General features: G+C 39.6%; 1 protein-coding gene across 1 annotated transcript in view; it reads right to left on the minus strand.

The window, feature by feature from the left end:
• The window catches only part of rabgap1 (RAB GTPase activating protein 1), a 60,813-nt gene extending 45,035 nt beyond the window's left edge, over window positions 1-15,778 (minus strand). Inside the window, exons 1-7 of the mRNA XM_083902704.1 lie at window positions 15,688-15,778; window positions 7,065-7,312; window positions 5,559-5,588; window positions 4,357-4,618; window positions 3,908-4,121; window positions 3,637-3,811; window positions 975-1,135 (exon numbers count right to left, since the gene is read on the minus strand). Of these exons, the coding sequence (XP_083758830.1) occupies window positions 975-1,135; window positions 3,637-3,811; window positions 3,908-4,121; window positions 4,357-4,618; window positions 5,559-5,588; window positions 7,065-7,217 (995 nt within the window). The 5' untranslated portion in view covers window positions 7,218-7,312; window positions 15,688-15,778. The remainder of the gene's footprint in view (window positions 1-974; window positions 1,136-3,636; window positions 3,812-3,907; window positions 4,122-4,356; window positions 4,619-5,558; window positions 5,589-7,064; window positions 7,313-15,687) is intronic.
• Between the last annotated feature and the right edge of the window lie 3,325 nt (window positions 15,779-19,103).

Below are 19,103 nucleotides of genomic sequence, written 5' to 3' on the forward strand. Positions count from 1 at the left end.
TTTGTGCATTTGCATGTGGAAGTTGCTCGCTTGAAAGCAGGCAGATTAAAAATAATGGCTTTTGAGGAATGACACTAAATTGAAAGAGGTGAGATCGGTTAAAGGAAGGAGAAATATGAACTTTTTTATGTTTCAGATTTCTTATCAATAAGTTAACAAGCGTGTGTGTGGGCGTTAATTTATAGTGGGCATATCCTCTTTTATGGTGATTTTTCACCTTTCAATAATAATCATGAACATACTGCAATTCATTCAGGGCTGACTGTAACATGTGATGTTTTTTCAATCACATTACTTGCATGGGGAGGTTTAGTGTCACACTTTTTAAAAACAGCTGATGATTGCTGTGTGTTGTTTAAAAAAACAGGAATACATAATTTCATTTAGTCAGAAGGTGAAATAAACAAATAAACGAATGAGAAATAATCCTGCATAATTTTAGACATATGTTAATGCTGAAGTACAGTTCATTAATCTCTAAAATCGAACCTAACACATTGTCCGTATGAAACAGAAACACTTTCTTTGCATTCATTTGATTCCCAATCAAGACACGTTAAAGTTGTAGTTGGTAGAAAAAGTTGCTTCTGGCTGGAAGATTTAGAGCAGTGGGATGCCCACTCCAAATTGTCAACCAGAAACACATGTTTTAAAAACACAACAGAAAGAGCAACAAAAACTCTTCTGTATGCTTCCAGATTTCCGTGCAACTCCAAAGCAGCTGTTCATCAAAAACTAGCACAGGACTTGTTCAGAGTGTGCTTGTTTCTGTGTAATTTTGTGTTGTGTGTGGTAATCTTTGTGTAAGAAGGGAGCAGAGGCAGCTCTGTGAGCAATATATATGCCTTTCTTATCCAAACACTATCAAAACCGGCACCACACACACTGGTGACTTGAGTAAGTCACCTGCCAAGTTTGAAGGCTGTCAAGTGACCTGAAAATTAGTAAAGAGTAAATACGAAGGAAATCCTCACCTGAAGGTTCCCTTGCCATCATCCTCCCTGATCTCCAGGCTGACAGTAAAGGTAAACAAGTCGCTGTCAGGGGTGAGAGGAGCAGGTTGCTGAGATGACAGCATTGCTCTCTTTGCTGACCGCCGAAATGCTGTGGCAAAGCTATATAATATCCGACTGACCTGCAGAGAGAGAGAGAGAGAAAGTCAAACTACCGTTCAAAAGTTTGGGGTCACTTAGAAATGTCCTTATTTTTTAAGGAAAATCACCTTTTTTCAATGAATATAACATTAAATGAATCAGAAATACACCCTATACATTGTTAATGTGGTAAACGACTATTCTAGCTGCAAATGTCTGGTTTTTAATGGAATATGTACATAGGTGTATAGAGGCCCATTTCCAGCAACCATCTCTCCAGTGTTCTAATGGTACATTGTGTTTGCTAATTGCGTTAGAAGGCTATTGGATTATTAGAAAACCCTTGAAAACCCTTGTGCAATTAGGTTAGCACAGCTGTTTTGCTGGTTCTTTGACGAAAGCAAAATTTGTATTTCTAATCTTGTTGATGCCTTGACTATATTTTCTATTCATTTTGCAACTCTTTTGATGAATAAAGTATGACTTTTAATGGAAAACAAAAATTGTGACCACAAACTTTTGAACGGTAGTGTACGTATATAGGAGATAACTCACTCCTAAAAGACGATTTGGGATTCAGCTCCCACCACAAAGTGGAGCAGCATTCAGTGACAATTGGAATTGAAAACTGTTGGGGAAATTAAGTATTTACATTTACTACTTACAATACTTTACATTCTTTTCATTGTCTTTTTTTGTTTACTGCTAATCAGACAAAAGGAGAGAATAATAAATAGAACTTTCCCACGAATAAAAACCTTCAACACAGTGGTTTGAGATCTCTTGAAGTTCTGTTAACCAGCTGAGCTTGGAGTGATGGCGAGATCATGTGGGGAAACTTCTGTTATCAATTAATAACAATGCCCTTTTGCTTTTTTTCAAACCCAGGGTTATAAAGCAACTTCTAAACTCCGATACACAAAGCTTTTGTTTGTGTTCCCAGTGGAGCAAAAAGGACGTCAGGGCTTGCAGGGGGTGAATTTATTCCAAAACAACAAGGACTATAATGTAGGAGATGGTGATGAGCAGAGTTAGATGGGGGTCACCCCCTGTGTTGATTGCGACATTCAACACAAAATAAATGACTGTTCTCTACTATTCCAATCAATGCTATAGCCAAAATGAAAACAGTTCAAATGGCTCTTTGATTCACAGCTCAAGTACATTCAGAACTGATTTTGAGTTTGTACTCATAGGGAATCAGATTATTGTCATTAGTATTATTTATTGAACAACTTTGTCTTTTAGGTATAGCTAGAGTATATATACATACATTATAGAGGTACAAAAGAGAAAATAAAACACCTTGTGCATGGTCATTTGAGTTGCTTACAGTAGCAAGACTAATATGAGGCATATGACTGGAGTTGTTTTTTTTGTTCCATCGTAAGAGACTAATGGGCTCACTCCAGTATAATATCGCAAATGAAAAAAAAAGAAAGAAAAGAAAGCTGGAGGCAGTGTTGACTGGTTTGTTGGTGTGTTGCTGGGGGACTGCAAGGAAGAGGGGGGTGGGAACAAGAAGGAGAAAGCGAAGAAAAAACACAGAGAGGTCTGATTTGTCGATAAAGAGCTGCATTACTATTGGAAGTAGAGCCTGTCTGGGAGCTCTAAGTGACACTGAAGGAGAGTGCTTCCGTGATAGATAAATCAGGTCACTGATCATTGAAGCAGTACTTTAAGCCCATTTCCTGAGTGGATTTCCTATTGTCTTCTTTCACATTTCTGCCAAACATACTGCATATTAGCAAGGACTTTCCTATATGGAGGGAGAATGTGTCCACTTTGAGTGTGTGGTGTTTTTGTGCACTGCAGCATAATCTGCAGTGCATGACATAATCTCCTTGGGACGACTGAGGAACCTCCCGCACTGACACTGATGCCTGAGGAACAGTCGACAAGAGAGACCAACATTGTGAAGGAATAAAGCAACTAGAATGCTGCAGGCCACACCCATAAAAAACACAGATTCTGAGTCTACACTACCCTTCAAAAGTTTGGGTTCACCTATACATTTTGTTTGTGTTTTCCATTAAAAGTCACACTTTTATTCATGAAAAAAGTTGCAAAATGAATAGAACATATAGTCAAGACATTGAAAAGATTAGAAATAATGATTTTTATTCAAAATAATAATTTTGCCCTTTCTTCAAAGAACCAGCAAAACTGTTTTCAGCTGTGCTAACATCATTGCACAAGGGTTTTAAAGGGTTTTCTAATCATCCAATAGCCTTCTAACGCAAGGGCAAACACAATGTACCATTTGAACACTGGAGAGATGGTTGCTGGAAATGGGCCTCTATATACCTATGTAAATATTCCATTAAAACCAGACGTTTGCAGCTAGAATAGTAATTTACCACATTAACAATGTATAGAGTGTATTTCTGATTAATTTAATGTTATATTCATTGAAAAAAGGTAATTTTCCTTCAAAAATAAGGACATTTCTAAGTGACCCCAAACTTTTGAACGATAGTGTACGATACCTAAGAAAACAATAGAACAGACTACAAACTATAATCAATCTGTAAATCCTCACCGCCTCCTGGATTTGGCAGCGGAACACATGGATCCTGAAGATCTCGGCATTGTAGTGGCTCTCAGTGAAGGCGAAGCAGTCACTCTCTGGAGTACCATCATGACCCCTCACACAGAAGAGAATCTTGTAGATAGGGTAGTTGGCAATTTCCGTGCTGTTGTTGGGGTCCAGCAACCTGTTAAACACATAAACATAAATGTTGCCGTTTGAAAACTTAAAAAGTCACAAGTGCCCAGCTGTATATGTATGTATTTGTACATGTTCTGCGCACCTGACAGTGCCTTCAGACACTCCTGGCACAGACAGTGTGACGTCAAGGGGGAGCTGGCACTGTCCTCTGAGGATACTCATCATACGTAGGGCCTCCACCTCACTGCGAGGCGCGTTGACCGATGCGCAGCCCAGATATGTCAGCTGGCTGAACACAACGCTGTCCTCATCCGGTATGGGACTGCCAGGACTCCCATCAGACGACGATTCATCTGCTGCAAAGTGGAGGAAAATAGCGGAAATATCAATTTTACGGCTTAGGTTACAATCTTAAGATTATGTGAAATTTGTACGGTGACAAAATTTGTCAAATTACATAAAAGAAAAAGAAAAAGAAACAATGATGCGATACATGTATAAAAATAAAATAAGGAAGTCATATTAATATTGTATGATTTATGAAAGATAAAAAAGAAAACAGAGACTAATTAAAGTCGCATAACTGCTCACCTCGGTACGACCTCTCATTCAGCTCGCTCTCCTGAGCCGTCTGAACAGGTAGCACCATGTCTAACTTGGGTGGGGATGCACTCAGAGGGTCAGAGCCTGGTGGTACAGATGACACAGTAGTGGGAAGAAGGCCGCGGCCTCCCCCACCGAAGCTGTCCATGTCCCGGTTTTCCAGTCCGTGCCCAGTGTCGGCTACAGACGGGTCCATGAGGACATCCTCTAACTCCCTCTGTAGCTGCTGCTCACTTCCATTCCCCACAATCTAATCAGACATACACACATGCAAGAGTAGAAACAAGCATAAACACAGAGACAGACATGCACACGAGACAAGCTTTAAGATAAAATCAGCACAAAAATCACCACAAGCGATCGGCTTTTACCTACTGCTGAGGTTCTACCTCCAGTTATGATCTTGTAATTAATGTGAAGTGATTTAAATGAAAGTTCAAGGAGGACAGGTGCCTTGTGTCATGTCGGCAGTCAGAGATATACTATATTTGATTACATTTTATGTAAAATTATTAGTGATTAGTGGGTAAATGTTTTTAGGTTGTGAAATAGCTGCATCAGTGCAGCCACACTTATTCTACCAAAAAGTCAACAAAGAGAAAGTTAAAGAATATATTTAGTAAAATAAGAAAAGGGGAAAACTCAATTTTTCTCTGTTCAAACTGCAAAAATTGAGAGCAGACTGAACCTGCAGAGGGCGCTGCAGTACTGAGCATCAGTATCAGATGAAATTGAATATTTTGTAGGCATGTAGTTGTTCCACAAATGCATAAGCATTGTTACTCTAACAAAAACTACAATGTGTGGCTACTCCAGTGCCTTAGGAAGATAAATATATATTGTTTGAAAAAGATAAGGTAAAGCAACTATGCCTAATTCTATACTGATCACACATCTAACAGTATCACTATGCAACTGTAGTTAGGCTTGTGGTTTCCAGGTAGTTCTAAAGGCCTGAGCAATTGTGTTGCTCAGTCCTACATGTGCATGAAACTACCATCATCAAAACTTAAGTGTAGAAGAGGCTGGCTAACTTTACAGTTGGCACCAATATGGAAAGCACAAAATAATCACAGACAGAATCACCACGGAATTACATCACAAAGAGAGAGGGGGAAAATATATATATTCTACAAGCAAGAGACACAGAGAGAAGAGGTTGAACAGAAAGATAGCAAGAAGAGACTGACCTTAAAGCTGACCCCTTCCTCAGAAATCACCTGCATAACAAACAACAAGTTTAGACACACTGACTCCTCTCTGACTAGATGGGCTGACTGGGATGGATGTGAGCACACAAGTCATGTTGGTGAAAACCAAAACGTGACATCAGGATGACCGAGTGTCAGAGAATGAAGTGATTTCACCAGAGGAGAGTGGATGTGTGTGTGTGTGTGTGTGTGTGTGTGTGTGTGTGTGTGTGTGTGTGTGTGTGTGTGTGTGTGTGTGTGTGTGTGTGTGTGTGTGTGTGTGTGTGTGTGTGTGTGTGTGTGTGTGTGTGTGTCAAGGGCAGCTTTACTTCCTTATGAGAGCAAACAGAAAGTGACGACAACAGGGCAGCACAGAACTGACATCGGCTGAGTTCTCCCATAAAAATAACTGCGGCTCATAAACATACTCTGTCTTATATAAGATGCAAACTCGCAACCTCTTATATCCAAGCATTGTAAATAAAGGGGAAAAAGTGTGACTGCATTCTGAATACACATCTATGCTGTGCTGTTGGCGCCATCTTTTGGTGCCTTTGCAACAGCGGGTGACATTTCCATCCAAAATGTCTAACAAGAAATGTAGTTAGGCATGTAAATGATGTAAAATAAGGGATAGAGTAAGAACATGCCAGGAAAGGAGAGGGGGGGAAAAAACGAGGAGAAACCTAAACCCACTAGAGACACACACAGGATGGTAGCTACATTTCTTTCCCCCAGAAAGTCTCCTCTCTTCTTGTGGAATGACACGCCCTTAAGTCACAAAACACCACCTTTCCCAGACAATGAGTTCAAAGCACTTGCTGCTGCATTGCCACACTCTTGGTAAACTAAAAGCTGAGGAGGCCTGGTGAGGGCATAGTGTGTGTGTGTGTGTCGCACAGGCTGTGGTATGATAGCACGCGCTGTACTGTCTACTAAGAAGGGCAGGTGACTGCAGATGGAAGACGTTTGCGACGTTCAGTGGAACTGATGTTGCCAACACTTATAATATATCTTCCATGTATAATAATAACAAATCATGTATACACACACACACACACTGCACACAAATCAATGAGAAGAGGGTAGAGTGATAATGTTAGAAAAAGCAAAAGAAGAAATGCTTAGTGTTATGTTAAGAGTGTGAGACTTCATGATTAAAAGGGTGAAGGATGGATATAACCTGTTAACAATGTAATCCTCCTAACGTGCAATGTGTACACTGTTTTAAAACATGATACTGGCATGAGGAGCTAAATGTTAAATTAATATTAGGATGGTCTAGTAAATTGTGGCATAGATTCCTGAATTGTTAGTAACAATTAAGAGCAGACTGTGACTGTTATCATTATCAAAAAAAATCCTTGCGAAATAGATGCCATGATGAGGTCATGGTACATTTCAAAAGACTAGTAATACAATGTAGCCATTAGCACTTATAACACTTCTGAAGTCTCACTTCTCTTCCTCAACCTTCTGTCCATACCTACACCCAACCATCCTTACCTTCAGTCCTGTCTTTTCGTCATCACTACCATTATTAGTGGAGGAGGGTGTCTCGTCCCCCAGCCGGGACACAAGGACAAAGTCCTCACTGTTGAGAGTGGACACTGAGTCCGAAGACACGCTAATCTTCCCCACCGACCCTTTGTCATCCATGGCTGCCGCTGCTAAACTCAGCCACGCTGCTCATGAATGGAAGACAGGAGGAGGAGGAGGAGGAGGAAGTGGTGGGAGATGATGAGCAAAATCACCTAGAGAAAGAAAAAAAAAGTAAATAAATAAATAAATGAAAAAAGCCAAAAAACTGTCATGATGTGATGAAATCCATGAAAAGGCAATCTCTCAAGGCAAGTTGAAACCCTGACAAATTATGATTCACTCACAAAACCATTCGCTCTTTATTTTAAGAGGTTTTTTTTAACACCTTAAAAAATCTGTGGCATTTACAAAACTAAAATAAATAAGTATTAAAGCCAGGGTAAATCATGGATGAATGATGGCATCCTGACCTACCATCATAATGAATGTATACAACATACCAACAAATGGAATAAGTTAGGAAATTAAGAAATAAAACCTCAACCATCAACATCACAATTATCATTTAATCTTTGTACACATGACAAAAGGAGATATAAATATTAAAGAAGTAGAAAGGATGGAGAAACTCAATGTTTACAGGGACTTTTCAAGGACTTTCGAGTGATTTCAAGTGATTTTCCTTTGGATCTTGGGGAAGCAGAGTCTTTGTAATTTTCTCTGGTGAGACAGAGATCTTGGAATTTGCATTTCCCAGGCACCACGTCATTTGCGCTCGCTTGCTTAATGTAGTTACTCGCTCAGTGTTCTGCATGGAATCTCACGTCAACGGCAGAGAGAGAGCGAGACACCACTAGCAATTATGACTTTTTTATTTTCAAATTCACAAACTTTCAATAATTTAAAGGACCCATGGGAACCCCGAGTTACAGCATAAGGTACACTTTTGTGCAAAAGTCTCAAGGACCGGCAATTTAATAGCCTTTAAGTAGCCCTAAACTTAACCTAAGTTCCTCAGAACTTAGGTTCTGCCTCATTTGTACCAGATTTTAGCCTCCATGAGGACTACTGGTCCTGACGAGGTCAGTGTTCAGGCCAGAAAACACACATAGAAACAAACAGCTGCATGCCCTCAAACACATGCTGTAGTTTAAAAGCCAGACATTGTAAGTGGATCATAATTACAGTCAGAGCTCTGCTGATGTATAAATATAATATAGTATGTGTGTGTCATTTCTTTTTCTGAAGAATTAATGACATAAGTACAGCTCTAAGGATGACTGACAGGGCTTGTTGCTGCCTATTATTTTTTATTTGCATGTGCAGGACCGACACGTTTTGTTTACCACGTGTAATACTTAAACCTGGTTAAAACAATGTAATGGTGGCCTAAGACATTTGCACAGTACTGAAAAGGGGAGGTGTCTTTGTGTGTAACACAGGAAGATAGATACAACAGAAGGTTCTGACTGGCAGTGGTTCAGGCAAAGAGTATAACAAGCTATTTTTGGCTGTTTCCTCTCTCAACTCCTCCCTTTCACTCTCTCCCATCGCTCCCTCGTTCAGGACGTTTACTCCTTATCTTTCCCCTGCCATTCTCCTGTGTTTCTCAGCCCTTGTTGATCTCCTCTACCCTTTTTCCTAAAGGTTTCAGTGGCTGTTTCTTACACTACGCTCCTTTGTCAAACCCCGGCACTCTCTATTCAAAGCAAAGCCAACAATGGAGAGGTAATAACAATAATAATAACACAAATCCACACCGCAAAGGTCAGAACGGTACATAACAGTGTGAACTGGTTAAGACTGACCTTCCAACATCTAGCACGTGTATGTGTAGGTATTAACATGTAGTTTAATACCACGCAACTCATTAGATCCTCTCAGCAGTACTACTTAGGTTTCAGGTGACCTGAGTGTAGTTCAGACTAGAGAAGAAATATGGATTTTTCTTTCATGACACTACTGACTTCTTCTAAAACAACCACAGATAATTGCAATTATGAACCTGCACCGACTGATTATTGACTCATTGTTTTGTTGACTGTCGTGATGACGTCATCCTGTATCATTGATATAAGAAGCATAAGAGAACAACTGTAAGTGTGAGTGAGTGTGTGACCGATAGAAAACTCTCCTCGCGTTACATGGCTTCATTCCACTTAGGAATCAAAAACACTCTTTTTTAATGTTGGCACAAAGGCATTTTTTGGTGCTACAACTAAAACCTAATTTATTTATCTTCATTGTGAAGAATAAAATATTCATCGTCTTGTCGCTCTGTCTTTCTTTCCGTCTCAGTCAGATTCACCGCGAGGAATACCAGAAAAGATTCTGCCACATCAGCGGGATTTAGCCAGGTGTCAAATCCATTGTTTTGACTGAACTCAGCATCACATCTACCTTTCATTTTCAGTTGCACAAGTGAGCACTCCGCCACAGGCAAACATCTGCACACACACACGCACACACAGGCCTACCGCTCTGTCTGTGACGAGCTGGCAGATCCAACAGGCTCATAATGGCTGCCTTGTCACCCTCTTCTCCTCCATTTCCACAGTAACAGCCCTTTGCTTCCTCTTGCCAAGCAACGCTGTTTGTTATCAACCGCTACGTGCCACAAAAAGGCTGAACGCTATGCGGAAAAAAAAGTTATATTTAGTTTAATTTATTTTGCCATTGTACAGATATTGCCACAGCAGCATGAGTCACGGTCTTAATGAGCATCTCTGTAGCATCACAATGCTTCAGTAACAATGATATGCAACTTGGGGCATATTTTATCCTAAAAATTGCAGCTGCTCTGTTCTGAATGCTGTCATATTGCAGTAATATTTTGATTAATAGTCCAGCCCCGGTAGAGCGATGATACACGAAGTGTAAAGTTAATTTTAACATGTCACAATTACTGTTCTTCACAACAACCACTATTTCCAGTACAGGAGAATTCAGTCCTGCAGCCCTGCTCTTTCTCTTGATTTCTACACCTCTTGTATCGGTTTCAAACATCTCAACTTAGCATGATTGATCTGAGACAGATGCAGCTACAGGCGCGCGTGTGTGTGTGTGTGTGAAATCAGAATGCATGTCAGAAACGGGTGTGGCCGCCAGACCCATGACTTCTTAGATCTCACATAGTACCCTTAGATCGGACATCTCTTTGCTTTATAACTCAGGGTCAGGTCATGCTCCGCAGTGTTCTGTGCGGACCCTGGTGACCGTGGACATACTCTACCGTTCAAAAGTTTGGGGTCACCTATACAATTTTTGTGTGTTTTCCATTAAAGCTCCCATAGAGTGGTCCTATGCACATATATTTGAATTATGGATGTCTACTTACATACATTAACTTGTTTTATGGTCAAAAACCTCCTAATAGAAATCTCTCCTAACTGAAGCTCTCGTCAGCCACGCTGTTTCAGACTGAAATCTCACACCAAGACAGACTGTGCACAGACTCTGCTACTCATTATCAAAACATTGTTTTAAAAGAGTTTAAAAAATGGCTTTGTCACGATTCCCCGCCGCAGTCCCTTTTATGACTTTGACCCGGAGTCAGACGCAGAGTCAGAAGACAATGTCGCTCGTGAAACACCTCCACAAAGGACGTTCTTTATGGAGTATATTTCTGATTAATTTAATGTTATATTCATTGAAAAAAGGGCTTTTCCTTAAAAAATAAGGACATTCCTAAGTGACCCCAAACTTTTGAACGGTAGTGCACCTCCACTTTTCAGTCTTGTTGATGGCACACTCTTATTTGGAAAAAAGCAGAAAAGAATATGATAACCTTGGGAATTTGCTTGAGGTTACATGAGGAAGTCAAGGTAGTTACATAAAAACTTGCCTTGAGATAACGTACGCTATGAATAGGCACTATACAAATACAATTCAACTGAATTGAACGTGCAACATATAAATGTGATAAACAGAACCACAAGAATGTACGCGCATGCAAAAATGCAACGCTGACAAATATGACCCAGCCCTCAATTGATCAATTTGATGGTTCTTCAGACACTACTACAGTATAAACAAATTAAGAACTCATAAGTCAAATTCTGCCTTCATTTTTTTAAATCTCAGTTACACAACTGTAAGAGTCAAGGGCTGAGGGTTCAGTTGTATGACGCCAGGGTGGAGGAGAAAAATCAAAGTCAAAGCGCTCTCTGTAAGTTACAGCTCTGAGTTTTACAAGCTAACAACGGACAGAGAAGCAGTAAGTAAGTAACAACAAGCGTGCCCTCTCTTAGCTGCTCACCACATTTAAAAACAGATGCAGTGGACATGAATATCTGAGGTCAATCCATGTGTAAAAATGTGCTAAGTGAAAAACATATGCCTGTTTTTCTTTTTACTCCTGACCACTTTCCAGCTGAATGGTCTGTTCTGGCCTGCCAGCTGGGCACTGCATGCAGCCATGCACCTCGCAAGGGAGAGGAGGACACAGCCAGATACAGCAAGAGAGAGCATTCAGGCTTGCAACACAGTCCCTTTCGACGCGCCTCACAGCAGTGATTTCAGCCAAGCAGAGACACCGAAGAGAAAGGATGCGGAAAAAAGAAAGGAAAAGGAGAATGAGTGCAAAAAGGCGACAACAATGTCGATCACAAATAACGCTACAGAAGGACAGAGTAAGAAAGAGGGAATCTGAATTGTCAAGTCAGACATGGCAGTCCAAATTACACTCTTGTGTCGCCGTACAAGGCATTAGTATTGTGAGCACCGAATAATAATTTTAATTCAGTGCGACAGCAGAGCACAGGCTCACATTTGGTTATCCAGGAGTGAAACCTCGACAATCTCACCATCTCAACAATCAACAACACGGTGACACTGTGCAGTCCTGCTTTTAACTTCTGGAATGAAGCTCTGGCTACAACAAACCCCCCAGGCTGCACAACGTGTGGTTATTAACAGTGGTTTCTGAAGCACAGAACTAAAAACTGGTTGGGGAAATTTGACACCTTTACGTGTAAGTGAATATGTGCACCAACAACAAACAGTTGTTCAGCATTTAGACACTACAAAGAATGTTTAAGGACATTTTTGGAGAAAATGTGAGAGGAAATGCATTCATTTCACTCACAAAATACTAATTACAACATTGAAGGTATTTACAATCTACATTATCAAAGGGTGTACTATGCTTGTGCTTAACAACAAGGATTGTGTTATTCCACATGTTTAAATGGGGAAAACAAACAGGATAGTTTAATCAGATGCCATTAATTATTCTGTCTTTATTCAATAGGGAATAAAAGCAAACTAAGTTATGTCCTTCCAGAGGATGATGACTGGAGGCCTGAATATTTTTAGAGAAAATCGACAGAAAACAACATTTGGCTATAACTGCAATACTTTACGTACAAAACATCACCTCAAGTGTCCACAGAAAGTTCTCCCTCCCTCAACAATCAAGTAATGTTTAATGTGGAAAATTGACAGAAAACCCCCAAGCATGAAACAGTCAAATCAGCAGTTCAACAAACAAACTGAATCAGCAGACAGCACAGTCTCTCAATATTCATGTTGTTGAGTAGCGCATGGCTACCAGCAACTACTCATCCAGCCACTGTTCTGAAATTAAACTGTGAATTCTGCTGAGTTCACCAGAAGAAAGGAAGATTTTGAGCAGGTTACAAAGCGTACCTAATGAACTGCACTTTTATATGACGCTCATATAGGAAAGTTGATTCCATGTTTTCTTTTTCTCCCTTAAATAGTCTCCTTTCATCCAAAGCAACTGAGGAAACAGCAACCCACAACAGTGATGACAGCCCTGCTATTCAGTCTTCACCAGCTCCCCAAACGACAGGTGCATCTGTGGGGTGTTGTTGGGATTTCAGAACATCCAGAGCGCAGTCTAAAATCAGTTTCACAGCGAGCTATAATTGGAGGAATGTAGGGACACACACACCGAGATAACATGTGAAAGCTCACCATTAAAATGCATTCATTAGATCTGACATCTTTCGCAGAATAGCGTTGGTTATATAGTCTAATGTCAGCTGTGATCAGCTCGAGCTCTACTGTAGTACAGGCTGGAATCAATGTAGGTGGGTTAAATATCTATCATACTTTTGCCACCTTCAAAACTACATAGAAAGCATATTTGAAGAGGCCATGACCTTTCACCTATATTTATTTCATCTTTATTTAATCAGGTTGGTCCCATATAGGTTATAGTGTGAAATTAATTCAAAATCAAATGCATAACATAACGTATATATACTGTATATATAGTTGTAGTTTGTTTGCCCTGCAAATCACTCTTTGAGACAATATATTGGATTTGGCTTTCTAATCTTCCCAACACAGGTGGAGGCAGGAAATGTACATGAAGCACACAAACAAAAATGAAAGAAAGTGAATGTGACACACAGAGCAGGGTTATTCGGTACGTGAACCTAAAACCTTGCAGGTCAAAATGAGAAGCTCCTGGGGGGACGATGTCTGTCAGGTGGACATGGTTTAGTTATGAAGTGTGACACAGACCAGACGTCCTCATTTTGCAAGTTATGCAGCGGATTGATCCCCGTAACGAACTCAAAACATTGCCGACACAGTCTACAAAGGAAAAGCAACAAAAGTACAATCAGGGGGCTCAAAATAAACCTCAGCCTAAGACATTTCAAAAGGCTTTTTGCCAGCAGCAGCACACCACATGTGAAAGAATCACAATGATGGAAGGAGATAAGGGCTGCTGTTGCAAATTACATCTACACAACTGAGAAAGGGTATAAAATAGCCCCCTACCAGATTCTTTTTGCACCCGTGAATGACCCACAACAAGGATTTACCACAATACCTGTGCTTCAGGAAACAGAACAGGAACAAAGAGCTGAGTCACGTGAAGTGTCAGTTGGCAGTGGCACATTTGGCTCATACATGTTGTCCATTGACAGGAACTACTAAAGCTCACAATACAACTGTCAACTATAACAATAGTCTTGGGCATTACGATGATAAGAGCTTGTTTGCAGATGCCACTTACATCTTATTGCAGAAGAGATATTAAGGGATGCTGTGCAAATCAGATCAGTTGCCAATTGTTTGTTTTGTCAATACTTGCACTTTATCATTGATAAATCTGTCAGTTAATCTTAAGCTATATAAAACATCATGGGATAGTTAAATGTAAACAGACTACAGGTACAGTTAAAAACTACTCCCTTATCATGTGACTAACAAAACTTCAACCAAAAAGTGTCTTGTCATTGCAAAGCTACACAAAACAGCTTAAGTGATCAATTTATATGATGTTGTAAAATGTGTGTTTGACTTTACATAGTATAAACAAATGCATTGTATTTATGTGGGGAAACTCCTGTGGCACTACACAAGATGGGAACACAATAGTTGATAAAACAATCAAATATTGCTTAGTGCTGATGTTTAAGCAGTTGATACTGTATTTATGTTATTATACTATTATATTAGTATACCAGCATGTAACAGAGGTCTCAAACTTATTATCAAGTTATACTGTGCCCACATCCTCCTCCACCTCTAGCTAGTTTGTAGACAGTATATAAGACTAAATATGATTGTTAGCTATTGTTATATGCAGTGAGCAATATTGTCATATTAATAATAATACATGAGGTTATATGTTATACTTAATTATAACATTAATTCAATATAACATGATATATATGAGCATGCTTAGTTATTTTCTTTACAGTTGTTCATGTGTCGTTATTTAATGTATGGTTTAAAATGTGTTTTTCTTATTGTGAACTGTCATGACAAACATTTTTACTCTGTGAAATATCATCACAAATATACTGTGATGTGATTTTAAGCTAATTTCACACTTGGTTTACTTTCTTCCACATGACCAGACTGGACACTCACATTGGCCCCCCTGGTCGTTTGAGTTTAAGACCCCTGATAAAAGACAAGGCAAAACAAAGCACATGTATCTGCCCCCCCACCCTGAGTTCTAATACTGACACAAAAATACACAAATAAGTAAATAAATCAAATAGCAAGGTAATTATTATCACATCCATTCACTAATAGCAGATATAATCAAATACACGGTAGCATACACAGTACATTGATTGACAACCCTGCAACATGGGCCTGGACTCATTTCCCACCTCATAGATGGATTTACAGATTATTTATCCAAAGCTAAATGACATTAACCCGATAATGATGGAGCTTATTGTGTCGCTAGCTCTACAGTGAACTTACTGCCAGTCAGTTAGCCTCTATTCAACCTGCCCAACGTTAGCTAAGATAGCGATTCAGCACTCATCATTTCAGAGCCTCTGACAAATGTCCAACTACACAGCGTCTTAACACGGACCGGCGTCCTGTCACCGTCAAGAAAGTCATGCGAACTACTATGACAAAGTGTTCGCGATACATTTGATGGACAAACCAGCGGAGTGGCCCTCGCAGGAGAGCGCAGATAAAGAGGCCATTACTCTGTGATATAGCATGGCTAGCCAGCGTACGCTAGCCAAGCTGCACTGGGCAGTTACAACCAACAAATATCTATAACTCACTACAACTGAGGAGACAACGACGTCTAACGGTGAGGGCAAAATACGATACCGAGTGCAAAACTGCTCACCTTTATTCCCACAGTTGTGTTTACTCCAGTGGCGGTTGGCACAACATTGCACTCTCCCACTGACATCAGCAGCCAACTGCATCCAGCCGAGCTGTAAACACACAAGCCCGACCAACCCGCTGACATGCACACTGCGCATGCGCCTGTCACTGCTCCCCCGCTCAAGGCTGAGAACCGGCGATGCTCGCAGTCAAGTAGTGATGGGAGGTCCGGCTCTTTTTAAAGATTCGGATCTTTTGGCTCGACTTCCACAGAAGAGTGACACCCTCGCTTTTCCACTATACTACACAGTTCTAGCATGACTTGTATTTGTTTTTGGGGATCTTTTTTACTTTTCCATTTCTGATAGTATCTGGTACTTTCTGGTCTGGTGAGGTACCAAGCAAGCTAAAATGTGACATCAACAGACTGCAGGCCACTGATTCGTCAAATAGTGTTGTCACATCATCAGAGTCATGAACTGTAGATCAGTTCAAAAGACTTTAAAAATCCTGAAAACATGCGTTAATCTGCAACATTTAGCAAGGGAATTTCTAACATTTCAATATTTAACGGAGGAGTCTGGTGTATTTTTCATCGATGGTGCTCTATGTTGAGGAGGTACTACAGTAATGGAAAACGACCAAACTGTGAAGAGTCGAGACATGCCAAGTACTACATGTACTAGAACTGTATAGTGGAAAAGTGCCAAAAGTGTCACTTGGAGCCTTCTGTTTTAGCCGAATATAGCCTAAATTTTCAATTATTAATGATTTGTGCAATTTTTCGTTGCATTTTTTTGGTTACAATTTTAAATCAAACTGTTAAATGAACAACTGAACACAGTTGCCTCTGCCTGCATTCTGGATTCCCAGAGCCAAAGAATCGGCTCTTAGTGCCGGCTCGTTCACGGACAACACATCACAGTCATATAAACGCGACAGAAACTATAAGGAAATGCAGATGTTAACATGATAGAAAAAAGAATAACGTATGTAAATAATTGTGCAATGTATTAATTGATTCAGGCATTCATGTAAAGTAGGCCATTTTTTTTCAGTTAGTAGTACAAATGTAATTTGGCAACACAGGATGTTTTTGTCACCTGTTCATAAGATTTGTTACAGCTTATTTTAGTGTAGGATAACATTGATAAGAAACTTTCTTCCGTATTTCACCTGTAAAATTGCTTGAAATGTGGCATGAAGACAGGTGAGGAGGCCAAAGACAAGACTCCAGCAGAAAGCTGGCCGTGTTATGGTGACAGAAATTACACACTGGAGCTTTAATGACTACATAATATCGTGAAATATGAAACGACACTACTTCAATTCTGTTTTTCGCATTATTGCCTTTCCTACATGTTCTTTTACACGTTCCCTTCAGGACTGCAGTACAACCTGGAGTTAATGCAAATGCAGACCCACATAATCCCCCCGTTGTTTGATAGGGATGGCATGGCCCGGACTTATTTTGAGCAGAAACGTGGAAAACAACAACAAAAACACACAGCACTCACCTCTAACACACACACCCACATTTTCTCATTGTGCTTTCGCCGTGTTGTCCCTTCTTGCCCAGCCTGTCAGGGCTTGTTGATTCAGCAGAGCTGGAACAGGTAACGCAGTTGAGAGATTTATTGTTTGACAACAATTGTACGCAAGTGATATCCAAGGCCACTGAAAGTTGCACACGTGCTCATATTATACAATTAGACGCTTAAAGGACAGTATATGCAGAGCCATGTATTATGAGGTTTCTTACGGAGGACGATAAATGACATAAGGAAGAAAGAATACACAGATACATAAATAAATAAATATAAAAATACATGTAATACATTTATAAAATGAATTAATACAGAAATAAATGAATTAATTAATGAATAAATATAATGGGAACTTTTTTATTTATTTATTGCATTGGTTCTCAAAGTGCGGCCCAGGGGGCCAATGGCGGCCCGCAGAAACATTTCAGCCGGCCCGCAATGAATTACAGTTGATAGTTTTAATCCAGGAGCAACTTAGCTTGTTAAATGTTTATTGGACATTACTGGATACAGACCAATAAGTGTAAACAAATATACTGGGTATTTACCTGGTTTCTATATGGTGAATTTTAGTGTATTGTTGTGTTATAAGCTGGTAATAAGCAGGTAGCTACAGCCCCCAATTACTAGCTATTTACCCAGTAAATATATGGTAACAGAAATGTGTTACTTGGTATTAACCTGTAATTAGAAGGTAAGAACAATGGCCAAAATACTGGGTAATTACCCAGTAAATTATAAAGCGTTATTATAGCAATGCTTAAATTACATTATATTAACGCTTATATTACGCTAAATTGTAGAACTGCAATCTGGTCATTAAAATGATTACAAATGGGATTTCATTCTGTTTTTTTTCCTTTGGCGGCCCTCAGTTCAATGTTGGGTTCCTAAATTGGCCCTCAGGTATCAAAACTTTGAGAACCCCTGATTTATTGTATGTATTCATTCTTTCTTTCTTGTATTTATTATTATGTCATTTATCGTCCTTCAGTTTCCACACTTGGAGATTTTGAGCACCCCCTTGTGTTTTATATATTTTTTTCCCCCCTAATTGGATTAAAATCGAGTGCCACATGATAAATAAAAAAAAAGTGAGGGATTTCACACCGTCTCGCCGTCTCCATGACCCAAAAACCCGTGAACAACTGTGTTCCTGTGAAGAATAAGGCAAATGAGTGACACAGCAGCCACAGTTCTAATCACTGTTTCCTCAATGGAAAGCTTTCAAAGACACAAGAGGAAATGAACCAAGGATGACAAGAGCCAAACAGACGTTATTTGTTCTCCGTTTATTGTAGCATGCAATTTCATGTGCCAAATTCTTCCTTCCTTTCTGTTTTCTTTTTCATTATTCCATCGTGTTATGCCGCTCGGCCAAGCTGTCTTTAAGTCAGTGAAATACAAAGTGAACAAGCCAGAAATGCACAGAAGAATCAGTCAGTCGAAAAAAAAACAACAACAAATAAACAAAAAACTCTTGTCGTTAAAAGCACACGGATCATCAACAGCAGAAGTTAGACTTACTCCAAACCTGCATTTACCGTACAGTTAAGTAAAAGGGAAACCTTTCACAATGTGATATTTCCAAGGAAATAAATGGAATACGTAACAGTATTATTTATTCATTATGGGGACATTTAAGATATGCTGTCTCTTAAGGATTTGTATTCTCCTCATTCTGAAACATTAAACAACTGCCCCAGTGATTTTTAAACATGTCACAGGTTGTATAAATGAGCGGCTATACTATAAGTCCATCTAATGATGGTGCCAGACTGTATACAATGACGGATGTGTACCATCTCTTAATAGTTCATTTACATTTCAATCGAACAATAGATTTGCAAATAAAATGTCTAATACAGACATGAATAGTCAGAAAACA

This window comes from Microchirus variegatus (assembly GCF_963457635.1).
Source record: "Microchirus variegatus genome assembly, chromosome: 16".
In the NCBI taxonomy this organism is placed as follows: Eukaryota; Metazoa; Chordata; class Actinopteri; order Pleuronectiformes; family Soleidae; genus Microchirus; species Microchirus variegatus.